At 47.4% G+C, this 22,952-nt stretch overlaps 1 protein-coding gene across 5 annotated transcripts in view; it reads right to left on the reverse strand.

Moving 5' to 3' along the window:
• Positions 1–22,952, reverse strand: part of TTC17 (tetratricopeptide repeat domain 17) — an 81,832-nt gene that overhangs the window by 13,003 nt on the left and 45,877 nt on the right. For 2 of the 5 annotated variants that reach the window (XM_077287095.1, XM_077287096.1), the window contains 7 exons: positions 13,489–13,609; positions 13,145–13,304; positions 12,980–13,063; positions 9,863–9,982; positions 8,603–8,746; positions 7,932–8,101; positions 5,259–5,753 (listed from right to left, as the gene is read on the reverse strand). In XM_077287095.1, coding sequence (XP_077143210.1) covers positions 7,970–8,101; positions 8,603–8,746; positions 9,863–9,982; positions 12,980–13,063; positions 13,145–13,304; positions 13,489–13,609 — 761 coding nt within the window. In that variant the 3' untranslated portion in view covers positions 5,259–5,753; positions 7,932–7,969. Of the gene's footprint in view, positions 1–5,258; positions 8,102–8,602; positions 8,747–9,862; positions 9,983–12,979; positions 13,064–13,144; positions 13,305–13,488; positions 13,610–22,952 lie in introns of those variants that run through there. The other 3 variants (XM_077287097.1, XM_077287098.1, XM_077287094.1) reach the window with 2 other exon arrangements.

The following is a 22,952-nucleotide window of genomic DNA, read 5'->3' on the forward strand; positions in this document are numbered from 1 at the left end:
ATGTAGTCGTGACCCTGGTGGGAGAAAGCCGTGAGGCTGATTCTGCTGGGGAAGGGACTAGCAGGGGTGAGGGAGCTGAGGGGCCAAGGAGGAAAAGCAATAAAAAGACGCCTGCCCAGCTGAGGCATCTAGACAAGCGCAGACAGGATAGGGAGCTGGGCGAGCCTCGGGATACTGCGGCGGCCCCTGTCCTGGACGCCAGTCTTGCTGCTGAGGCCCCGAGGGATGATGAGTTGGATGAGGAGGTCAGGGGATCCACAGGGAGGAAACCGCCACTGCCTCCGAATCCTCCCATTATGAAAGTATGGATGAGGATAATAGGCAGTGGCTACAGGAAAAGCATAAGCTTGGCACCAAAAAGAGGAGAAAGAAGGGCGATAAAACATCTTCTCCCGCTCTGACCAAGGTTCCAAGCCCTTGAGAACATCTCTTCATCTGAGGAGGAAGCTGAGGGTGAGGTTCCGGCTTCGGCGGGGCTTACAGGGGGCGCCGAGTCTCCTTCTTCTGGGAATGTAAGGCCCAGAGTCTGGAGACGGAGGATAAAAAGAAAAAACATGTGGAAATGGACACCTCTGTCATTAAAGAGGGGGAAGGATTCCTCCTCTGAGGCAGAGGATAAGGGGAGTGGGAAGAAGAAAGCCATCTAACTCAATCACCAATGATGGTGGTACCCACCCCGTTGACGCTGGCATCCATTAATGTCGCCAGCATAAAGTCAAATACAGCTAGATTTGCAGCCTTTGATTTTCTGAGCCGGGTTGAAGCTGACATTTTCTTTTTGCAAGAGACCAGGCTGCCAAACATGGCTGACGTGTTTAAAGCTAAAAGGGAGTGGAGACTCGGGCCCTCCTATTGGTCTCTTGCGGCCGAGCCGTATAGCGGAGTGGCGGTCCTTTTTACCGCACCGGTGGAATGCCGACGGATTATTGAGTTAGAAATGGGGAGGTGCCTGATCTTAGATGTCCTCATGAAGGGACAAGAGCTCTGGCTCATTAACATCTATGGTCCCCAATCTAAGTGGGACCGGAAGTGTCTCTTTATGAGGATCAAGCCCTACCTTTTTACAAGTCGGCAGGTTGTCTTTGGAGGGGACTTCAATGCTGTCACGAGGCCCCGAGATAGAGGAGGTTCCAGAGACAAGTTGACTTATGATAGTGTCACCCTTAATAGTATAGCTAGTGAGGCTCGCCTGGTGGATGTCCACATTCGGCACACCCCAGGCCACGAGGGGTTCACCTATCATAGAGGTAACTGTAGGTCCAGAATAGATAGGTTTTATTTAAAGGAGGAAGCTGTCTCTTCAGCAGTGTCTGTTGTTGAGGTGGAGTTCTCCGACCACTGTTTAATTTTGTTTTCTCTGAATGTTACAGAGACCCTCCGGATGGGAAGAGGCTTTTGGAGGCTCAATTCGTCTCTCTTGGAAAAAGCGGAGATAAGACAGTCCTTTGAGGATTTTCTTCAGAGCCAGGTACCCTTACTGGATCTGTGTAGTAGTAAGTCAGAGTGGTGGGAGATGTTCAAGGAAAGGGTGGCGAGATTCTTCCGCCAGCTCTCGAGCCTCAGGAGTCTGAGCAGGTACCGCCTGTATCAGGGTCTGAGGAGGAAACTCGAGCATCTTGTCTCAACTGGAGGTAGCCGCGAGGAGATCACCAGAGTGAAATCTTTGCTTATGAGGTGTCAGCACGATAGACATGCATCTTTGGTTTTTGAGAGGGATTACAGGAAGTACCACTCGCCCAACCCTTACAGAAACTGCAAGATGTCAGTGAATAGTAAAGTAGTTACAGGACTGGTCGACACTACGGGGTCCCTGAGATGGTCCAGATTAGGGATCCTTGAGGTTGTCAGATCCTTCTACTCGCACCTCTTGGGGAAGATGGATCTTGATTGGGATGTCGGCTTTTCTGGCTGAAGCCGTCCCCGAACCAGGGGTAGACCCCTCTCTTGAAGTTTTGACAGAAATAATCAGAGAAGAGGAAGTTCAGTTGGCGATTGAAGGGCTTGCCCCCAAAAAAAAATCGCCTGGTCCAGATGGCTTAACATCTGAATTCTATAAGACCTTTAAGGACGTTTTGGTTCCCCTCTTGACTGAGGTATTCAATGAGTGTCTTTCCTCGGGCACTCTGCCAAAGTCAATGAGGAGGTCTGCTCTGATAATCTTGTCAAAGGGTAAGGACCCATCTTCCATTGAGAATTGGCATCCCATAGCGCTTCTCAATGCAGACAGGAAGGTTCTGGCAAAGGTGCTGTTTAATCGGCTGGTGAAATTTGCACCCCGACTCCTTTCGGAGGCCCAGCATTGCTCTGTTCCAGGCCGCAGCACATTTAGTGCTGTGCTCTGTGTCCGAGAGGCAGTGGAGCAGGGTAGGGCTGGTCACTGGAAGGGGTACATGTTGTCGCTGGACCAGGCAAAAGCATTTGATCGGGTTAATCAAGAGTACCTCTGGTCCATCCTTCTGAGATATGGCCTGCCGGGGGGGGGGGGGGGGGGTTTATTGATTGGCTTAAGACCTTGTACAGTGGGGTAGAGTTTCCCGCTTGTGAATGGTTGGATTGGCAGCTCTTTTGAGGTTGGGTCCGGTGTTCGCCAGGGTTGTCCCTTGAGCCCGCTGCTGTATGTTTGCGATTGACCCTCTTAGGAGGGTGGAGCGTGGACCGTTGGCCGGGATTGGGATGGACCAGGCAGCACCGGAAGCCACTCTGAGGGTGGTGGTGTATGCTGATGATGTCACTGTTTGTTTCCTCTCACGAGGAGGCAGGGTGGCTGATGTCAGAGGTAGATCGCTACTCGGAGGCATCCGGGTCCAAGATCAACCAGGATAAGTGTGAGAGTCTCTGGCTGGGAGGAGATCCCGGTTTTGATCTCCCGGACACCTTTCCAGGACCCAAAGTCTTTGCAAAAGTCCTTGGCATCGAATTTGGCCAGGGGGATTACCCCAAACAAAATTGGGACAGCAGGCTAGAGATCGCCAGTCAGAAGGTGAACCAATGCAAGGGTTGGTCTTTGACCCTAAGGGAAAGGGGTAAACCTGATCAAAACTTACCTGCTCCCTTTACTGATTTATCTGGGCAGTGTGTGCATCTTGCCGGAATCTCTCTGGACTCGGGTCTACAGTTTGTTCTTCCAACTGTTATGGGGGAATAGACTAAACCTAGTGAAGAGGGAGGTTACTTACCGTACGAGACTAGGAGGGTTGGGTATGGTCAACCCTGTGGTATTCCTTGTGGATACCTTCATTAAGATCAATATTGCAAACCTCTGGAAAGAGAGGGCTCCTCCGTGGGTATTCTCCTGTAGGGGATGGTTTCAGCCTTTCTTCCAGGAATGGAAGACAGGAGGGCAAGTGAAGGATCTTCGCACACCGCATGGACATCTTCCGGCTTACGCTACCTTGGTTCTGAAGGTAATTAGTCGGTGGGGTCTGTGAATGTGGGAGATCAGGACTCTGCCAAGGAAACTCCTTGACAATAGGGTTCTGTTGACCCATTTCCAGAGGCCTCTGGCGCTCAGGCACTGCCCAAGTCGGGATCTTGGGGTGGGTTTGCATCTTTTGAATTCTATCAGGATCCCCTCGAAGTTTTGGGACTTGGCTTGGCGCTGCTTCCATGGGAAACTGTGTGTGAGGGGACAATCTGAAGTGTAGGAGCTCTGAGGACAGAAATTGTCCTCGGGAGCATTGTGGTACCTTGCTGGAAAGCATGGACCACTTCCTGCTTCATTGTCCCTTCAACACAGAGGTGTACAACAGGGTGGGCGCCTTCGTGGGCGCCTTCATTGGCTGGTCTCGGCTGGCCGGTCTCTCCTATGCGGAATGGGCCTATGGAGCATTCGGAGACCTTGGCGGTCGGGACCGCTGCACCTTATTTCTAGTTAGCGCAGTGGTTAGGTATCACGTGGAACGCGCGGTGCTTAGTATCGACGCAACGAAAAATTCTCCCAGTGGATGATGTGTTTAGGACCATACTCAGTGACCTGGTGAAGGTGCGCTCTCTGGAGTATGAGAGACTGGGCACACGGAGGGCCGCTCTCCTCTGGAGGGGCTTTTCTTTTAGTGTGCCCTAGTCTGGTCGTCTCCTTTCCTGGTGGTGGGCTGCTGCTGACACTGTAGATTTTTGTTTTGTTTGATCATTATACAGTGATGTGGGCTGCAGGTGCCGAACTTGGGCTTCGTGATTTGTGATTATTGTAGTGTGTGCTGCTGTATATATTGTATATGGGGATATAGATTTGGGTGTAGGTGTTAGGTTGGGTGGTGGGAAAAGGGGGGAGGTGGGTTTATCTTGTGGGACTATGGGACACTGGTTTTTTTTGGGGGAAAAACTGGCACTGCCTGATCTGGCCTATGGACGTTGGACATGGACTGAGGCATGAGATGCAGGACCAGCTCTCAGGTCAGTGCGGAGGTTGGGAATGGTGCGCTTAAGTGTGGGGTAGAGGTTAGCTTAGTATTGTATATATTTGCATAGTTTGTGGTTATTTTATTTATAAAAAATAAAATAAATAAAAATAATAAAAAAAAAATATGTATGTGTATATAGTCTTTGCTATTGTTTATTTGTTTTTGTGTGCTATTGTTTATATTGTTTGCTATTATTTAGTTTGGTGACCGAACCAGAAGGTGTAAGTACTTAATGTTAGTTATTATTAGTTATTATTCTGTATATATAATATGTGTGAGAGGAGAGAATGAGCGGCTGGACCAGTGTTCAGTATACTGATTATTTTCTGGCTGATATTTCTGTTTTGTTTCTGTTATTATTATGTTTTTCAATTTTATAATAAAAGATCTACAGGATGTAACTCAGGATCAGTATATGATAAATACTGTAATGTATGTACACAGTGAATGCACCAGCAGAATAGTGAGTGCAGGTCTGGAGTATAATACAGGATGTAACTCAGGATCAGTAATGTAATGTATGTACACAGTGACTCCACCAGCAGAATAGTGAGTGCAGCTCTGGAGTATAATACAGGATGTAACTCAGGATCAGTAATGTAATGTATGTACACAGTGACTGCAGCAGCAGAATAGTGAGTGCAGCTCTGGAGTATAATACAGGATATAACTCTGGATCAGTATATGATAAGTACTGTAATGTATGTACACAGTGAGTGCAGCTCCGGAGTGTAATACAATATGTAATGCTCAAACCTGGCAAATCAATCGATGGACCTAATAGGGGGAAATGCTGTCCAACATACACACACCTCATTACAGGCAATTAAACAATGAAAGCCTCAAGCATTATTTATTAGAGGAATTTTATTGGAATACGTATGTGCCCTGTACAAGAATCACTGCCAAGGCCAAGGCCCCGGTGTAATCCGCATAAGATATGGCAGAACGAATGCTCCTCCTGTATGATCACAATGGCGGCTCAGGTGGCAGGAGGGCGCCGGACACTTGATTGGAAGATGTAATTTATCTCTAAACAATTCTGAATAGGTGAATATATAATTAACTAAAATAATGGAAATGACTCGTATCGAGCACAATTAGGTAATGGATTATCTGTATCCGTGGACTGGTAAAACTTTTTACGTGTCCTATAAAGTTCAGGCCAGATGACTCCAGATGTAGGGGAGGGTGGGATCAGTAATGGGGGTCCGATTGCTAGAACTAAAGAACATCATCATCGATTCCATAGATTTGCGCAGGGCCATAATTCCCATGTCACCTCCATTTAAGGTGTAAACCAATGTACAGACCAGTAACCCGAACTCCAGATAAACTGGCAAAAGTTGTGAACTGGGAAAAAAAAAATAAAAAAATCAAGCTTTATAGTATATCTGAAATTACGTATTTTTGAAGATTTTTCATTTATTGTTTGAAAGTTTCTTTTCTATTCTGTGCAGTGAAAAATGAAAAAAATGCCGAAGATTGACAGTTCTGCTGGTGGTGTGGTCGTACCCCTGGTCCAAATGGAGTGCTCTGTCAAGCCACCAGTAAAGGAAGTGCAGGACAACAGGGGCTGATCAGATCCAGCGATCCTCCCTGCTGATCAGATCCAGTGAACAACCCTGCTCCAGAGAGGCGCGAACATGCTATCGGGCATAGACCTAAAAGTGGTGCTCCGAGGTAATTTGTCCGTTTCCTCTTGGGCTGGAAACTTTACCCATTGTCCAATTACTTCCAAGCTAGGCCAAGCTCAACACACTTAGTGCAGCCCCTCCCACTTGACACTTCAGCTACTCCTGGAAATCCAGGCGGGAAATAAGTGCAGTTTTCTCTATCAGGTGCCTATAAGACTGGTTCATTCCAGAGTGCGCAGAAGCCTTTACAGACGGTTTTTTTTTTTGGCCCTATATATTTTTTCGACCTGATAATTTGACCCCCATTCGCTTTACACACCCAATGGAGGATTCATCTTGTCCATACATCGCAAAACAGATCCTCTAGATTTCAATGGAAGCTGAAAATCTTCATCAGTGAAATAAAAAATACTTTCTGGCAAGTTTCTCTGTGGAGGATTCACTAAGGTCCCAATCAAGCAAGTTTTATTTTGAAGTTTTTGGAAACTTTTTTTATTTGATGGTTTATCAATGTATTTTTTGCATACCGTTAGATATGGATATTGTTTTCCCTTTTTCTGATTTTATTTTTCGGGGGAGGAGGGGGTTGGCAATATGAAAAAACAAGTTCTAATTTTTAAGTTAAAAGAATAAAGAAATAATAATTAAAAAAAAGCATTAAAAGACCCTCGTTCTGGCTCTCACAGATTTGCATAGCGCTCTTATGATGCAGCTTCTGGAAAGTCAAAAGCTGTGCTCACAGGGTGGCTTAAGGGGACCAGAGCAGCACCGAAAAATCTGTGAAGATGCCGGAGGGTGAATACATGTCCGGGGGCTTAGATTTAAAGCCCCACTCCAGCGATAAAAAAACAAACGCTAGAATGGTGCTTTAAGAGAGGGTGTTCATTTTAAGAAATGTTGAGAGCAAACTAACAAAAAAACACAAAGGACAGACACCCCTATCTATGTCAATCCTCAAATGCTTCTGAAAAGCTCCAGGCTTTGTAGAAATCTGCCAAAGAAAAATGGGGCCAGTTGTACCCCGATATTCTCCATGTTTTTACCCGACATATAGGAGATGGACAGGACTTGGGGTGAGATTTCTACAATATCCCATCATTAAGATAAACCAGCCTTAAACTTATCTTCCAAAACATATTAATCTTGTAGTTCATGCTCATAATCCGGATCATGGATTCTGAGCATGAACTACAAGATTAACGTCATGGTAAATCTTTTAAAATTCTTCACCTTAAGAAAAAAAAAAAAATCGACATATAAAACGAAGTATAAAATATGTTGCCCCCCCCCCCAAAAATAAAGAATATGTCTGATAGACGGCGTTTTTGTTGCCACAGTTCTGCACAGAGATTCATAAGGTGATATGAGATTTTTATGTTTTTTTAAATCATTAAAGCAAATCCCTGCTGATATGTAAAAATGTACTTAAGATGACGAAAGGCATGTGACACTTGTCCGTTGAAAAACTTATCACCCACCCGCCCTACCGGATATGACCCCTGAAACTTATGGAGACAAATTAAAGTACGGTGCTAATTTTTGCCCTTGATACGGTTTAAACAGATATATACAGTTTCCTGCAAGATTCAACTTTGCTACAAATTATTACTTTGTAGCGACGCAATTTAGGGCAATGGATGATAAAAAAAAAAAAAATAGAAATCAATAACCCCACAAAAAAAGTCCAATTAAAATGTCTTCCCAATGTCAGGAGCCCATACATAGGATACAACTGCCAGTATATGATCATCTGGATAAACCCCTTTGCCCCCTCCCCTTATATTATCCCAGAGGAGACCCCTCTCCGATTATTGTTTTGTAACAAGCAAGTAAACCCTAATCCATCGGCCCGAAGTGTAACGCAGAACTTATCATTTATCTTTAACTTATTTACCATTTAGAAAAAAAAATGGGATTATAGGTGGAGGAGGGTTATGGGCTACGTCTTCCTTTCTTCATTAGTAGGTGACACTGAATGGCGCGGATTCGGTCCTTGGCGGGGGCGAATTCTGGTTGGAGTTCCAATGTGGACTCATACCACCTCATCGCCTTCTCAAACTCCTCCTGGAGACACAGAGTGACACAAGGTTATAGACAGACAAGTAGATTATTCTGCTGAAGTGATTTACAGCTCTGCCCGACCATGGCGCAAATAAACTTTGCTTTACTCATCCTCTCCAGGTCCGGCGCTGATTGGTCACGGCTGCTTCTGCAGCATTTATGTCATGTGGACTGCACTGCAGCCAATAAGGAGCCCACCAATTGGCGGCGGCGTCCCCAGCAGAGGAGGCGCCGCCAGCTCGGCAGAAGAAAATAGACACAAGGAGCAGCAGTGGAGACTTCGTGTTGGACCCGGGGAGGGTGAGTAAGGACAGTTTGCTTGTTATAAGAAAACAAATCACACCCAAGGAACACAGGTTTTCCAAAACCAGAAAATCCCTTTAATCCATGCAGGAAATATGGGGTGAAACACAAAAAATATTCTGCTCTAATATTTGACCTGAAAGGTTAAAGCAAAACTTAAATACAAAACAAAAACTTTTCTGCTATTCAGTCTGAACTCACCATGGCTACGTAGACATTCGCCAGTGTGAAATGATTCACCACAAAGTGAGGTGCGATCTCCACCGCCATGGTGGCCACGATGATGGCGTCGTTCCATAACTTGGCATTGTGGAAGATGTTTGCTAAACTGATGAGTGGGACGTCCTGGGAGACACAAAAAACAGAGGGATAAATTCTTAGGCTGTTTATATATTTCCCTCGCATGATGAGATCCATTATTAGACCTCTGCTGCCCCCCAGCCAATATCAACGGCTTCAGCAGACACGATAGTGTGTATGGGGGCCCCAGCCAACTGATTCTAGGGGAAAAATGTCTGATTTTGGACTGCTGAATGCTTTGTTTTATTGGAGATAAGCCACTGGCAGAACACATGGGCGCTCAGCCGAGATTGTTTAGGAGAAGAGAGATAAGGGTTACAGTTTTCATGCTGGAGGCAGGTAGGTGTGCAAGAAACTAAAGGTACCTTCACACGAAACGACGCTGCAGCGATAGCGACAACGATGCCGATCGCTGCAGCGTCGCTGTTTGATCGCTGGAGAGCTGTCACACAGACCGTTCTCCAGCGACCAACGATGCCGAGGTCCCCGGGTAACCAGGGTAAACATCGGGTTGCTAAGCGCAGGGCCGCGCTTAGTAACCCGATGTTTACCCTGGTTACCAGCGTAAAATGTAAAAAAACCAAACACTACATACTTACATTCGCGTCCCCCGGCGTCCGCTTCCTGCACTGACTGACTGACTGAGCGCCGGCAGTAGCAGGGCACAGCGGTGACGTCACCGCTGTGCTGTGCTTTCACTTTCACTTTGCGGCGCTCAGTCAGTGTGGGAAGCAGACGGCGGGGGATGCGAATGTAAGTATGTACTGTTTGTTTTTTTTACATTTTACACTGGTAACCAGGGTAAACATCGGGTTACTAAGCGCGGCCCTGCGCTTAGTAACCCGATGTTTACCCTGGTTACCAGTGTAAAATATCGCTGGTATCGTTGCTTTTGCTGTCAAACACAACGATACACGGCGATCGGACGACCAAATAAAGTTCTGAACTTTATTCAGCGACCAGCGACATCACAGCAGGATCCTGATCGCTGCTGCCTGTCAAACTAAACGATATCGCTAGCCAGGACGCTGCAACGTCACGGATCGCTAGCGATATCGTTACAAAGTCGTTTCGTGTGAAGGTACCTTAAAAGTGAGAGATGCCATGTGGAGATACCGAGGAATGCACAGACAAACCAAAATCCAAGTAGCTGGGACAGACCTTCATGTGATGCGGAGCGTAGTGCAGGGCCTGACGTAAGCAGTCTATGGCTTTCTTCCCTTGACCCTTAACTCTCCAATATAAAGCCGCCATGCTGGATAAAACCCACGACGTCTGATTCTAGAGCAGCAGAGAAACAAAGAAACAAGAAATCACGGTCTCATTAGAATGCAGATTGTCAGATGAGGGACTCTCATTCTACATCCGTGGCTTTCCTCTCACTCATCAAAGACGTAATGATCGAGAATATGGACTGTGAGCCCCGATGGGGACAGCGATGTCTGTAAAGTGCTGTGGGATAGAGTGGCGCTATGTAAGCAGGTAAAATAAAAAATCAATATAATATATATTGACTCCTAAGGCTGCAGCCCATCAGGGGCTGTTGATCGGCTGCACCGGTCACATGACAATGAATCCTTATACAGGTCCTTCTCAAAAAATTAGCATATAGTGTTAAATTTCATTATTTACCATAATGTAATGATTACAATTAAACTTTCATATATTATAGATTCATTATCCACCAACTGAAATTTGTCAGGTCTTTTATTGTTTTAATACTGATGATTTTGGCATACAACTCCTGATAACCCAAAAAACCTGTCTCAATAAATTAGCATATCAAGAAAAGGTTCTCTAAGGGTACCGTCACACAGTGCCATTTTGATCGCTACGACGGCACGATCCGTGACGTCGCAGCGATCGTATGATTATCGCTCCAGCGTCGTAGACTGTGGTCACACGTTGCAATCACGGCGCTGGAGCGATGCCGAAGTCCCCGGGTAACCAGGGTAAACATCGGGTTACTAAGCGCAGGGCCGCGCTTAGTAACCCGATGTTTACCCTGGTTACCAGCGTAAACGTAAAAAAAACAAACAGTACATACTTACGTCACCGCTGTACTCGCTTTCTGGCTGGCCGGCGCTCACAGTGCAGAGAAGCTGAGACGCCGGAGGACAGACACCGGAATGTAAGTATGTACTGTTTGTTTTTTTTACTTTTACGCTGGTAACCACAGTAAACATCGGGTTACTAAGCGCGGCCCTGCGCTTAGTTACCCGATGTTTACCCTGGTTACAAGCGAACACATCGCTGGATCGCTGTCACACACAACGATCCAGCGATGTCAGCGGGAGATCAAGCGACGAAAGAAAGTTCCATACGATCTGCTACGACGTACGATTCTCAGCAGGATCCCTGATTGCTGCTGCGTGTCAGACACTGCGATATCGTAACGATATCGCTAGAACGTCACGAATCGTACCGTCGTAGCGATCAAAATGGCACTGTGTGACGGTACCCTAAATGACCCATTACCCTAATCTTCTGAATCAACTAATTAACTCTAAACACATGCAAAAGATACCTGAGGCTTTTAAAAACTCCCTGCCTGGTTCATTACTCAAAACCCCCATCATGGGTAAGACTAGCGACCTGACAGATGTCAAGAAGGCCATCATTGACACCCTCAAGCAAGAGGGTAAGACCCAGAAAGAAATTTCTCAACAAATAGGCTGTTCCCAGAGTGCTGTATCAGGGCACCTCAATGGTAAGTCTGTTGGAAGGAAACAATGTGGCAGAAAACGCTGTACAACGAGAAGAGGTGACCGGACCCTGAGGAAGATTGTGGAGAAGGACCGATTCCAGACCTTGGGGAACCTGAGGAAGCAGTGGACTGAGTCTGGTGTGGAAACATCCAGAGCCACCGTGCACAGGCGTGTGCAGGAAATGGGCTACAGGTGCCGCATTCCCCAGGTAAAGCCACTTTTGAACCATAAACAGCGGCAGAAGCGCCTGACCTGGGCTACAGAGAAGCAGCACTGGACTGTTGCTAAGTGGTCCCAAGTACTTTTTTCTGATGAAAGCAAATTTTGCATGTCATTCGGAAATCAAGGTGCCAGAGTCTGGAGGAAGACTGGGGAGAAGGAAATGCCAAAATGCCTGAAGTCCAGTGTCAAGTACCCACAGTCAGTGATGGTGTGGGGTGCCATGTCAGCTGCTGGTGTTGGTCCACTGTGTTTCATCAAGGGCAGGGTCAATGCAGCTAGCTATCAGGAGATTTTGGAGCACTTCATGCTTCATGCTTCCATCGGCTGAAATGCTTTATGGAGATGAAGATTTCATTTTTCAGCACGACCTGGCACCTGCTCACAGTGCCAAAACCACTGGTAAATGGTTTACTGACCATGGTATTACTGTGCTCAATTGGCCTGCCAACTCTCCTGACCTGAACCCCATAGAGAATCTGTGGGATATTGTGAAGAGAAAGTTGAGAGACGCAAGACCCAACACTCTGGATGAGCTTAAGGCCGCTATTGAAGCATCCTGGGCCTCCATAACATCTCAGCAGTGTCACAGGCTGATTGCCTCCATGCCACGCCGCATTGAAGCAGTCATTTCTGCCAAAGCATTCCCGACCAAGCATTGAGTGCATAACTGAACATTATTATTTGATGGTTTTTTTGTTTGTTATTAAAAAACACTTATTTGATTGGACGGGTGAAATATGCTAATTTATTGAGACAGGTTTTTTGGGTTATCAGGAGTTGTATGCCAAAATCATCAGTATTAAAACAATAAAAGACCTGACAAATTTCAGTTGGTGGATAATGAATCTATAACATATGAAAGTTTAATTGTAATCATTACATTATGGTAAATAATGAAATTTAACACTATATGCTAATTTTTTGAGAAGGACCTGTATATGCTGGTATATTATTGCCTGTGCCTGTTATACAGCTTGTAGGGATTAACAGACTATGAATTTGTATATGATTTCCATAATGATGCCTCCATTATAGAGTCACCAGAGAAGGATCTCAAGGTTACGAGGCCCCTCTCTGTTACACAGTGCCCCCGATCGGCTTTGATTGTGGAACTAAGTTAAAGGGGTTGTCCAGTGAAAACAAGTCATCACCTGTCCATTGATTGGTGGGGGTCCGACCACTGAGATCCGTACAGATCGGACTTTTAACTCCCCGTTAGAATGGGGCTGTGTGTTACAGCCATCTTTCCAGGGGCGCAGAGCCAGTCCCCACTCAATCACGGTCCGCCGACTATCTGAGGCCAAGAAAGGGTTAAACGATCATCTCTAATTCGCCCTCTCAGACTCACCTTTTCCAGCACTTTCATTATTCTGGTGCCCACCTGCTCCAGAGACTGTGGTGGGTACTTGTCCTTACCAAGGTTCTGTAAAACCTAGATAAAAAAACAAGCAAATTATTACCGCCCCCCACCAGCAAGACCCTCCTAAAATTGTGGAGCGGGCACGAACCTTACCTCCTTCAGCTGGCTCTCTCCAGTGTAGTGTATGGCCGCTCTGTTCGCCACCCCGTACAGGTGGTCCAGCGTGTGCATGCTGGCGGGCAGGTTGGCATTACAGAGAGGCTCCACGCCGGGTTCCTGCAGATTGGTGGCAAAATCCACGTGTTCTGTAATACTACAAGAGCAGATAGACATTGAGAAGGGGGGAACTCTGGACAGAGAAATAATAAAAATACTGAAAAATTCATTTTCTCCAAAATCTGATTATCTGACACTGAACTTTAAAATAATGTGGAAGACCAGAAACCGGAGACTGAACACAGAACCGACCACAGAAGCAGATAAACCTTGGTACTTACTCGATATTTTTAGCGGAAACGGCCAACCAGGTACTGGCCACGGTGGATAGTTCCACGCGGCGTAGTTTTAGGCACTCGTCAGGACTCGGCCACCCAAGGCTACGGTAATCCGGTCTCCGGCCTAAAAAGTGTCAAATTGTATAGAGCTGATTTCCAGACAGACTGACACATTAGAGCAAAGCAGCAGAGACAATTGAGCAGTCTTTGACAGCAAGCAGATGTTAATAAAATGATCAGTACAAATGGTTTTTTTTCACCATATAAATGGTTAAAACTGCAAAGTGTAAAAATGAGAAAATATCAAGTTCATTGGTCTCTGTAGAAATGGAGGGATCTTTTATGCAGTCAAAACAGAGGTCGGGATCCTTCACGTATTTATTCCAATACGACGCGATTCTGTCACGGGAGACCTAGGCAGGAAAGAGCTAATAACCCGGGCCCCTGCGATTTCCCTCAGACTAGGGAAACCCTGACTGACCCTCTCCCAGAGTTTACACTGATGGTGTGCATGTCTAAGCCTCCACCCTCGCCCTATCTCCTGTTTCAACCCTAGGCAGAAACTACCTCCCACCACCCAGTGAAGACCACACTCCAATACCCACAGTTAGCACAGACAAGGATAACGGAAAAATAAGCACCACGCCGCAGTCACTCAGGAATACACTATAAATGCAAAGGGCAAAACAAATACAAATATAGGAAGGAGCAAATAAGACAAAGGGAAATACACCACCAGCAACGATACTCCAACTACTAGCTCACCACTCCAGACCGAGATAACAACGCACAAGACAGAAGCTATAATCGGCGACGCCCAATGTTCAGGAGAACTATTTAAAGGCAGTGGGCATGGCCCAGCTTCCAATCCGAGCACCAGGTAAATTAACCCCGGACCAGCTAGATAAAATCTAGCCGACGCCAATGAGCGCATAGTGGTCAAAAGCGGAATTACCGCTGTCTGTCGAACGACCTGGTCTGAACAGCGTCCGACATGACAGTACCCCGCCTTCTACGAGGGACCCCAGGGCCCTCACGGCTTATAGGACCCGGCTTGTCCGGATGGCGGCGGTGAAAAAACCTGACCAGCCGATCCGCATGAACGTCCGAGACTGGTACCCAGGACCTCTCTTCAGGCCCATAACCACCCCAGTGTACTAAGTGCGGCGCACTACACGAGAGTCAACCACCTTGGAGACTTCAAATTCCAAATTACCATCCACCAAGACTGGAGGTGGCATAGGCGCCGCGTCCACGGAAACCACCTTCTTTAAAAGAGACCTGTGGAACACGTTGTGTATCTTATACACCGTAGGAAGCTCCAATCGGTACGCTACTGGGTTAATGACGGCGGTGACCCTAAATGGACCAATAAACCGTGGACTCAATTTAAGGGATGGTATTTTGAGTCTTATGTTTTTTGTGGATAACCACACCCAGTCATCCACACTCAGGTCCGGACCTGGCACACGCCTACTGTCAGCCACACGTTTGTACCTAGCACCCACACTCAGCAAGCGCTGTTTAACTCTCCTCCAGACTGATGACAGTTGTGCTCCTAACTGGTCTTCCTCCAGGATGCCGGAAGAGCCCCCCTGACTCAAAGTACAAAATTGAGGATGAAGCCCGTAAACACAAAAAACGGAGACTCCCCAGACGACTCCTGGCAGTGATTATTGATGGCAAACTCAGCCAAAGGAAGAAACTTCGACCACTCCTCCTGATTATCCGAAACAAAGCAGCGTAAGTACTGCTCCAAATTTTGGTTCATACGCTCGGTCTGACCATTTGACTGAGGATGAAACGCCGAAGAATGAGACAACTTGATCCCCAGCCGTGAACAAAATGCTTTCCAAAATTTTGCCACAAACCGAGACCCCCTATCAGAAACGATGTCAGACGGAACCCCATGAAGTCTGACCACCTCCTGCACAAATACCTGAGCCAGAGTCTTAGAGTTAGGCAACGAAGGCAAAGACACAAAGTGCGACATTTTTGAGAACCGATCAACAATCACCAAGATGACCGTGTTCCCGGCTGAGGAGGGCAAGTCAGTGATAAAATCCATGGAGATTTCCGTCCATGGCTTACTAGGTACCTCGAGAGGAAGTAGTGTGCCAACAGGATGGGAGCGGGGCGTCTTAGTCCTAGCGCACGTGGTGCAAGCTGACAAGTATGAGACCACGTCCTGTCGGATCTTGGGCCACCAAAACCGACGTGACACCAACTCCAAGATACCCCTAACCCCTGGATGGCCAGCCAGGACAGCATCATGATGCTCCGCCAAAACCTTTAAGCGGAGATGAAGCGGTACAAACATTTTGTTGATGGGAAGCTCAGATGGTACCTCCTCCTGGGCCTCGGGAATCTCAGCCTCAACCTCGGTAGTGAGAGCCGAAACCACAACACCCTTTTGGAGGATGGGTACTGGATCTTCCCGAGGCTCTCCCCCCGGAAAACACCTGGACAAAGCATCCGCCTTAGTATTTTTAGAACCAGGTCTGTAAGTGACAACAAAGTTGAACCGCGTGAAAAACAATGCCCAGCGAGCCTGCCTGGGAGACAGACGCTCGGCAGACTCTAAATAAAGCAAATTCTTATGGTCGGTAATAACAGTAACCTGATGAACCGACCCCTCCAAGAAGTGTCGCCATTCCTCAAAGGCCAATTTGATTGCCAACAACTCTCTGTTGCCAATATCGTAGTTACGTTCCGCGGGCGACAGTTTCTTGGAAAAATAGGCGCATGGACGCAAACCACTCAAGGATGAGCCTTGTGACAGCACCGCCCCCCCACACCTACCTCAGACGCATCGACTTCTACAACAAAATGTTTCGATACATCTGGCTGCACCAGAATGGGAGCCGAAACAAACCTGTTTTTAAGAGATTCAAATGCGCATACAGCAGCCTCAGGCCAAACGGAGAAATTGGTACCCTTTTTAGTCATGTCAGTTAGCGGTTTAGCAATGATAGAAAAATCCTTGATAAACTTCCTATAGTAGTTAGAAAACCCAAGGAACCGCTGAAGTGCTTTTAGGTTATCAGGCCGTTCCCAATGCAACACCGCTTGCACCTTAGCGGCGTCCATTTTAAAACCAGAAGCAGACACAATATAGCCCAAGAAAGGCAACTCCTGTAACGAAAATACACATTTCTCCAGTTTTGCATATAGCTTATTCTCTCTGAGAAGCTGTAACACCTGCCTGACATGATCTAAATGAGTATCACGGTCGCAAGAATATATATGAGGATGTCATCTAGGTACACAATAACGAATTTCCCCAAAACATGCGAGAACACATCATTTATGAACTGTTGAAACACTGCAGGTGCGTTTGTCAACCCAAATGGCATCACCAAATTTTCAAAATGACCCTCAGGGGTATTAAAAGCCGTCTTCCACTCATCACCTTGACGGACTCTTATGAGGTTGTACGCCCCCCTGAGGTCAAGCTTGGTAAACCACTTAGCACCTGCTACCTGGTTGAACAAATCCGGTATCAATGGCATAGGGTATGGATCACGAACCGTAATCTGGTTTAACTCCCTGAAATCCAGACACGGCCGTAGTCCACCATCTTTCTTCTTAACGAAGAAGAACCCTGCTGCCACTGGTGAGGATGAAGGCCTGATGTGCCCTTTGCTCAAACTTTCAGCAATGTAATCCTTTAGCGCTTGTCTCTCCGGACCAGAGATGTTAAACATCCTTGTTTTAGGCAATTTGGCCCCTGGTTTAAACCTGATAGTACAGTCATAGGAGTGATGTGTGGTGGCAACTCTGAACAACCCTTCTCAGAGAACACATCCACAAAATCCAGAAGTGACTCAGGAACGTTTGGAGTCACAGCAGAAACACATGTGGCCAAGCAATTCTCCTGACAGAAATCACTCCACTGAATTATGTCCTGAGTTTTCCAGTCAATAACCGGGTTGTGTGTAGACAACCATGGAAAACCCAGAACCAATTATGACGTAAGACTCTTGAGCACCTTACATGTAACCTGCTCGAAATGAAGAACCCCAATATGGAGTTTAACCTCAGCCACAAACTCCGTAATCTCCCCCTGTGGGAGAGGAGCAGAATTGATGGTGACCACACGGATAGGATGAGGCAGTTTTTCGATCCTAAAACCAGCAGTGCGCGCAAACTCCTCATCAATGAGATTTGTGGCAGAACCACTATCCACAAAAACAGTGATTGGCAGCTCTCTGCCAGCGACAACAACTTTGGCAGGGAGCATGCACTGAGAAACCATCATGGAGGATATACATAAGCTCAGATTGGACTCCTCCACACCCTCTGAGCTTAGAAGTTTTCCGCCGTTGCGTTTTTCTTTGACAGCAGAGGACAGATATTAATAAAATGACCAGTTTTACCGCAGTAAAAACAGGCTCCCTGCTTCCTGAGTACAGGGACTTGATTCTTAACATGTGATACCCCTGCGACTTGCATAGGTTCCGTGGGCTCACCTGCAGCAACCTCACGTGAACCTAAACCTTCACCCACAGGCGGCGTCTCATGATCCCCCTGACGCAAACGGCGATCAATGCGGACAACAAGACTCATAGCGGAATCTAGTGAAGCAGGAGTCTCGTACATCAGAAGGGCTTTTTTAACCCTATCAGAAACTCCATGAATAAAGTTACTCCGCAGCGCGGGATCATTCCACTGAGTGTCGACCGCCCAGCGGCGAAATTCAGAACAGTAATCCTCTGCAACACGCTCCCCCTGGCAAATAGTGCGTATCTTAGATTCTGCTAGAGCCATTCTGTCCGGATCGTCGTAAATGTGTCCTAGAGCAGAAAAAAAACTCTCCACCGAGTTAAATGTAACAGAATCAGACGGCAAAGAAAATGCCCATGCTTGGGGATCCCCACTTAATAATGACAACACCAGGCCCACACGCTGAGCCTCATTACCGGAGGAGATCGGGCGCATACGGAAATACAGTTTGCAAGCTTCACGAACAGAAACAAATTTACTGCGTTCCCCAGCAAATTTTTCAGGCAAAGGAAACTTAGGCTCAGCAACTTTACCTGTAACTCCAGCTTGCACATTAGACACTGCTAGTTCCTGTTGCTGCACTGCCCCCCTTAACTCAGTGACCTGTAGGGACAGCGCCTCCAACTGGCGGGTTATGGAACTCATGGGATCAATGGAAATAATGTTGGCCGATTATAATGTCACGGGAGACCTAGGCAGGAAAGAGCTAATAACCCGGGCCCCTGCGATTTCCCTCAGACTAGGGAAACCCTGACTGACCCTCTCCCAGAGTTTACACTGATGGTGTGCATGTCTAAGCCTCCACCCTCGCCCTATCTCCTGTTTCAACCCTAGGCTGAAACTACCTCCCACCACCCAGTGAAAACCACACTCCAATACCCACAGTTAGCACAGACAAGGATAACGGAAAAATAAGCACCACGCCGCAGTCACTCAGGAATACACTATAAATGCAAAGGGCAAAACAAATACAAATATAGGAAGGAGCAAATAAGACAAAGGGAAATACACCACCAGCAACGATACTCCAACTACTAGCTCACCACTCCAGACCGAGATAACAACGCACAAGACAGAAGCTATAATCGGCGACGCCCAATGTTCAGGAGAACTATTTAAAGGCAGTGGGCATGGCCCAGCTTCCAATCCGAGCACCAGGTAAATTAACCCCGGACCAGCTAGATAAAATCTAGCCGACGCCAATGAGCGCATAGTGGTCAAAAGCGGAATTACCGCTGTCTGTCGAACGACCTGGTCTGAACAGCGTCCGATATGACAAATTCCTCCTAATAAAACTTGCCAAGTAAATGGATTTTTTTTTTAACAGTATGGTAGAGTTCTGTGTCAGCCAGATATAAAGTGTCCTAATCTGTCCCTAACCCCGAAATGTATTATATGACGTACAGGATGCAACATTTTTGGGGATGGAATAGCGGTGATCTATGTGGCGCAGGGAATCGTTTGGCCATGGATGGCACAAAGTGGCGATTCCCATTACTTCGGTCCTATAGGAAGAGATACCCTACACTAGTCAAGATCTTTAAGCCTTCGGATAAGTGGAAATCCCACCAGGAAATAACAGGGTATACGAAGCATATAACAGATGCTGAGGTGCATATTGTGATGTTCTGCAGCACCTGAGGTGTGAAGAAAACATTTAAAAAAATGTCAAAGATTGAAAAGTATTACATACGACTAGTCGCATTTTTTTTGCAAATGTTTTCTTTTATTCTGCGCATGAAAAAATAAGAATGTTGGAAAAGTTTGGACATTTGATACAAAAAATTAAAAACTTTTCTCCACTTTTATTCGCAGAAAGGGAAAAGGAGATTTTTGTGTACTCACCATAAAATCTTTTTCTCCGAGCCAATCATTGGGGGACAAAGGACCATGGGTGTTATGTTGCTTGCCACTAGGAGGTCACTAAGTAAACACACAAAAATTAACTCCTCCTCTGCAGTATACACCCCTGTCTGGCCAGTAATGACCCAGTTCGGTAGTAAAGCAGTAGGAGTATAAAAAAAACAAGATAAGTAAACTATGTCAACACCGAGGAACAAACAACAACAAGCCAATAGGATAACAGGGTGGGTGCTGTGTCCCCCAATGATTGGCTCGGAGAAAAAGATTTTACGGTGAGTACACAAAAATCTCCTTTCCTCCTACGCCTCATTGGGGGACACAGGACCATGGGACGTCCTAAAGCAGTCCCTATGTGGGGAGCAATTGCACTGCTAAAACCCAATGTACCACTGGCTTACTGAGGTACTGCTGTCTGCAGAATGCGCCTGCCGAAGATTGGGCATGAACGTGATAGTGCTTCGTAAAAGTATGCAGACTGGACCAAGTCGCAACTTTGCAAAGGTGTTGTGCTGACGCCTGGTGCCGAATGGCCCAAGAGGCACCGACCGACCGAGTCGAATGCACCTTAATCCCTGCTAGGACAGGAGTGTTCCTGACGCGGTAGGATTCCTGGATAGTTGAGCGAATCCACTTGGCTAGAGTGGCCTTTGAGGCGGCTAGACCTTTCCTATGCCCCTCCGGAAGCATGAAGAGGACGTCCGACTTACGGAAGGGAGCCGTCCGAGATATGTACCGCCGAAGAGCCCTAACTACATCAAGAGTATAGAGAGCTTTCTCGATACGATGGGTTGGTGCCAGACAGAATGACAGCAAGACAATGTCCTCATTTAGGTGAAAAGAGGAGACGACTTTAGGCAGGAAAGAGGGAGAAGTCCTCAAAACTGCCTTGTCTGGGTGAAAAATCAGAAAAGGGGGTCGGCAGGAGAGAGCCGCCAACTCAGACTCGCCTGATTGATGTAATCGCCACTAGAAAGACCACCTTCCATGAAAGGAGGGCCAGAGAGATATCCTGCAATGGTTCCAAAGGGGCCTCCTGAAGAACTCCGAGAACCAAGTTCAGATCCCATGAAGCCAATGGCATTCTATAGGGAGGGGCCACCCGGGACACTCCTTGGATGAACGTCTTAACCTGCAGTCTGGAAGCGATCTTTCGTTGGAATAGAACGGACAATGCGGACTCTTGTCCCTTGAGCGAGCCTAGGGCAAGGCCTGACTCTAAACCTGATTGGAGGAACTCCAGAATGGACGGAATGGAAAACACCAGAGGGGAACGTCCATGCGCATTGCACCATGAGAAGAAAGTGCGCCAGGTGCGATGATAAATGCGCATGGATGCGGGTTTCCTAGCACTAATCACGGTAGAAGACACCCCTGGAGAGAATTCGGCTTGGGCTAAAATCCAAGATTCAACAGCCACGCCATCAAAGACAGGGCCCCGGAGTTCTGGTGGCAAATTGGGCCCTGTGAGATAAGATCCATGCGATCTGGAAGCCGCCAGGGGATGTCGGTGACCATTTGGACGAGTTCCGCGTACCATGCTCGGCGCGGCCAGTCCAGCGCGACAAGGATCACCGGTCTCCCCTCTGCCCTAATCTTCTTGATGACCCTCGGGAGCAGGGGAAGAGGAGGAGGAAAGATGTACGGCAGCTGGAACCGGTGCCACGACAGAACCAGAGCATCTGTTCCGATGGCGCAAGGATCGTGGGATCGAGCAATGAATTGGGGAACCTGGTTGTTTAGCCTTGAGGCCATGAGATCCACAAATCAAAAAAATCCGGCACTGAGGCATGAGATCCACATCCGGCATCCCCCAGAGAAGACAAATCTGCTGGAAGACTTCCGGATGGAGGGACCACTCGCCCGAGGCAAGACCTTGGCGACTGAGGAAGTTCGCTTCCCAATTCTCCACACCCGGTATGTGGATCGCCGAGATGAACGAATGATTGGTCTCGGCCCAGCGTAGAATGTGAGTGACTTTGCGCATGGCCGTCCTGCTGCGGGTTCCCCCTTGTCAGTTGATATACACCACCGCTGTGGCATTGTCTGATTGGATCCTGATGGGATGGCCTGCAAGAAGGTGGTGAAAATTGCGTAAGGCAAGTGTGATCGCTCGAATTTCCAAGACATTGATTTGGAGATGCGACTCTCGTGTGGACCAATGACCCTGTGCCGTGTGGTGATTGAAAACTGCGCTCCAGTCCAAAAGGCTGGCATCGGTAGTCACCACTAACCAGCGCACCGGGAGGAAGGATTTCCCGTGGTTCAGAGAAGCTTTAATCGTCTACCACCTGAGGGTCTGCCTGACCTGTGGGGACAGGCGAAAATGACGGTCGAGGGAGAATGGACTCCTGTCCCAGGCTAACAGCAGCGCCTGTTGCAGGGGGCGGAGATGGAACTGCGCAAACGGAAAGGCTTCCATCGCCGCAACCATTTTCCCGAGGATGTGCATAGTAAAGCGAATGGAGTGAGGGACTGGGTGGAGAGCTTGCGCGCTCCCTGATGTAAGGATTAGACCTTCTCTGGAGGGAGAATGACTAACCCGCAGGAAGAGTCCAAAATCATGCCCAGAAAAAAGATTTGCTGAGCCGGCACTGGAGATGATTTCTCGAAGTTGATTTTTCAGCCCAGGCGAGAAAGAGAATTCACGGTGATACTTACAGACTCCACGCAGGCAGAATGGGACGGACCCTTGATTAATATGTCGTCCAGATACGGAAGAACTACCACTCCCCGAGCGTGAAGAATGGTCATGACAGCTGCCATGACCTTTGTGAAAACTCTGGGGGCGGTGGCGAGGCCGAAGGGCAATGCCACAAACTGGAAGTGTTCGTCCTGGACTGCGAAGCGCAGGAACTACTGATGAGAGGGAAAGATCGGGATGTGGAGATAAGCATCCTTGATGTCTATGGACGCTAGGAACTCACCTTTTTCCAGGGACGCGACAACGGAACGGAGCGAGTCCATCCTGAAGTGTTGAACCCGTACGAACTTGTTTAACAGCTTGAGGTCCAGTATGGGCCGCAGAGTCCCATCCTCCTTTGGGACCACGAATAGGTTCGGGTAAAACCCCATGGCACATGAAGTAAAAAAAAACAAAA

Source organism: Ranitomeya variabilis, chromosome 2 (assembly GCF_051348905.1).
Source record: "Ranitomeya variabilis isolate aRanVar5 chromosome 2, aRanVar5.hap1, whole genome shotgun sequence".
NCBI classification, from domain to species: Eukaryota; Metazoa; Chordata; class Amphibia; order Anura; family Dendrobatidae; genus Ranitomeya; species Ranitomeya variabilis.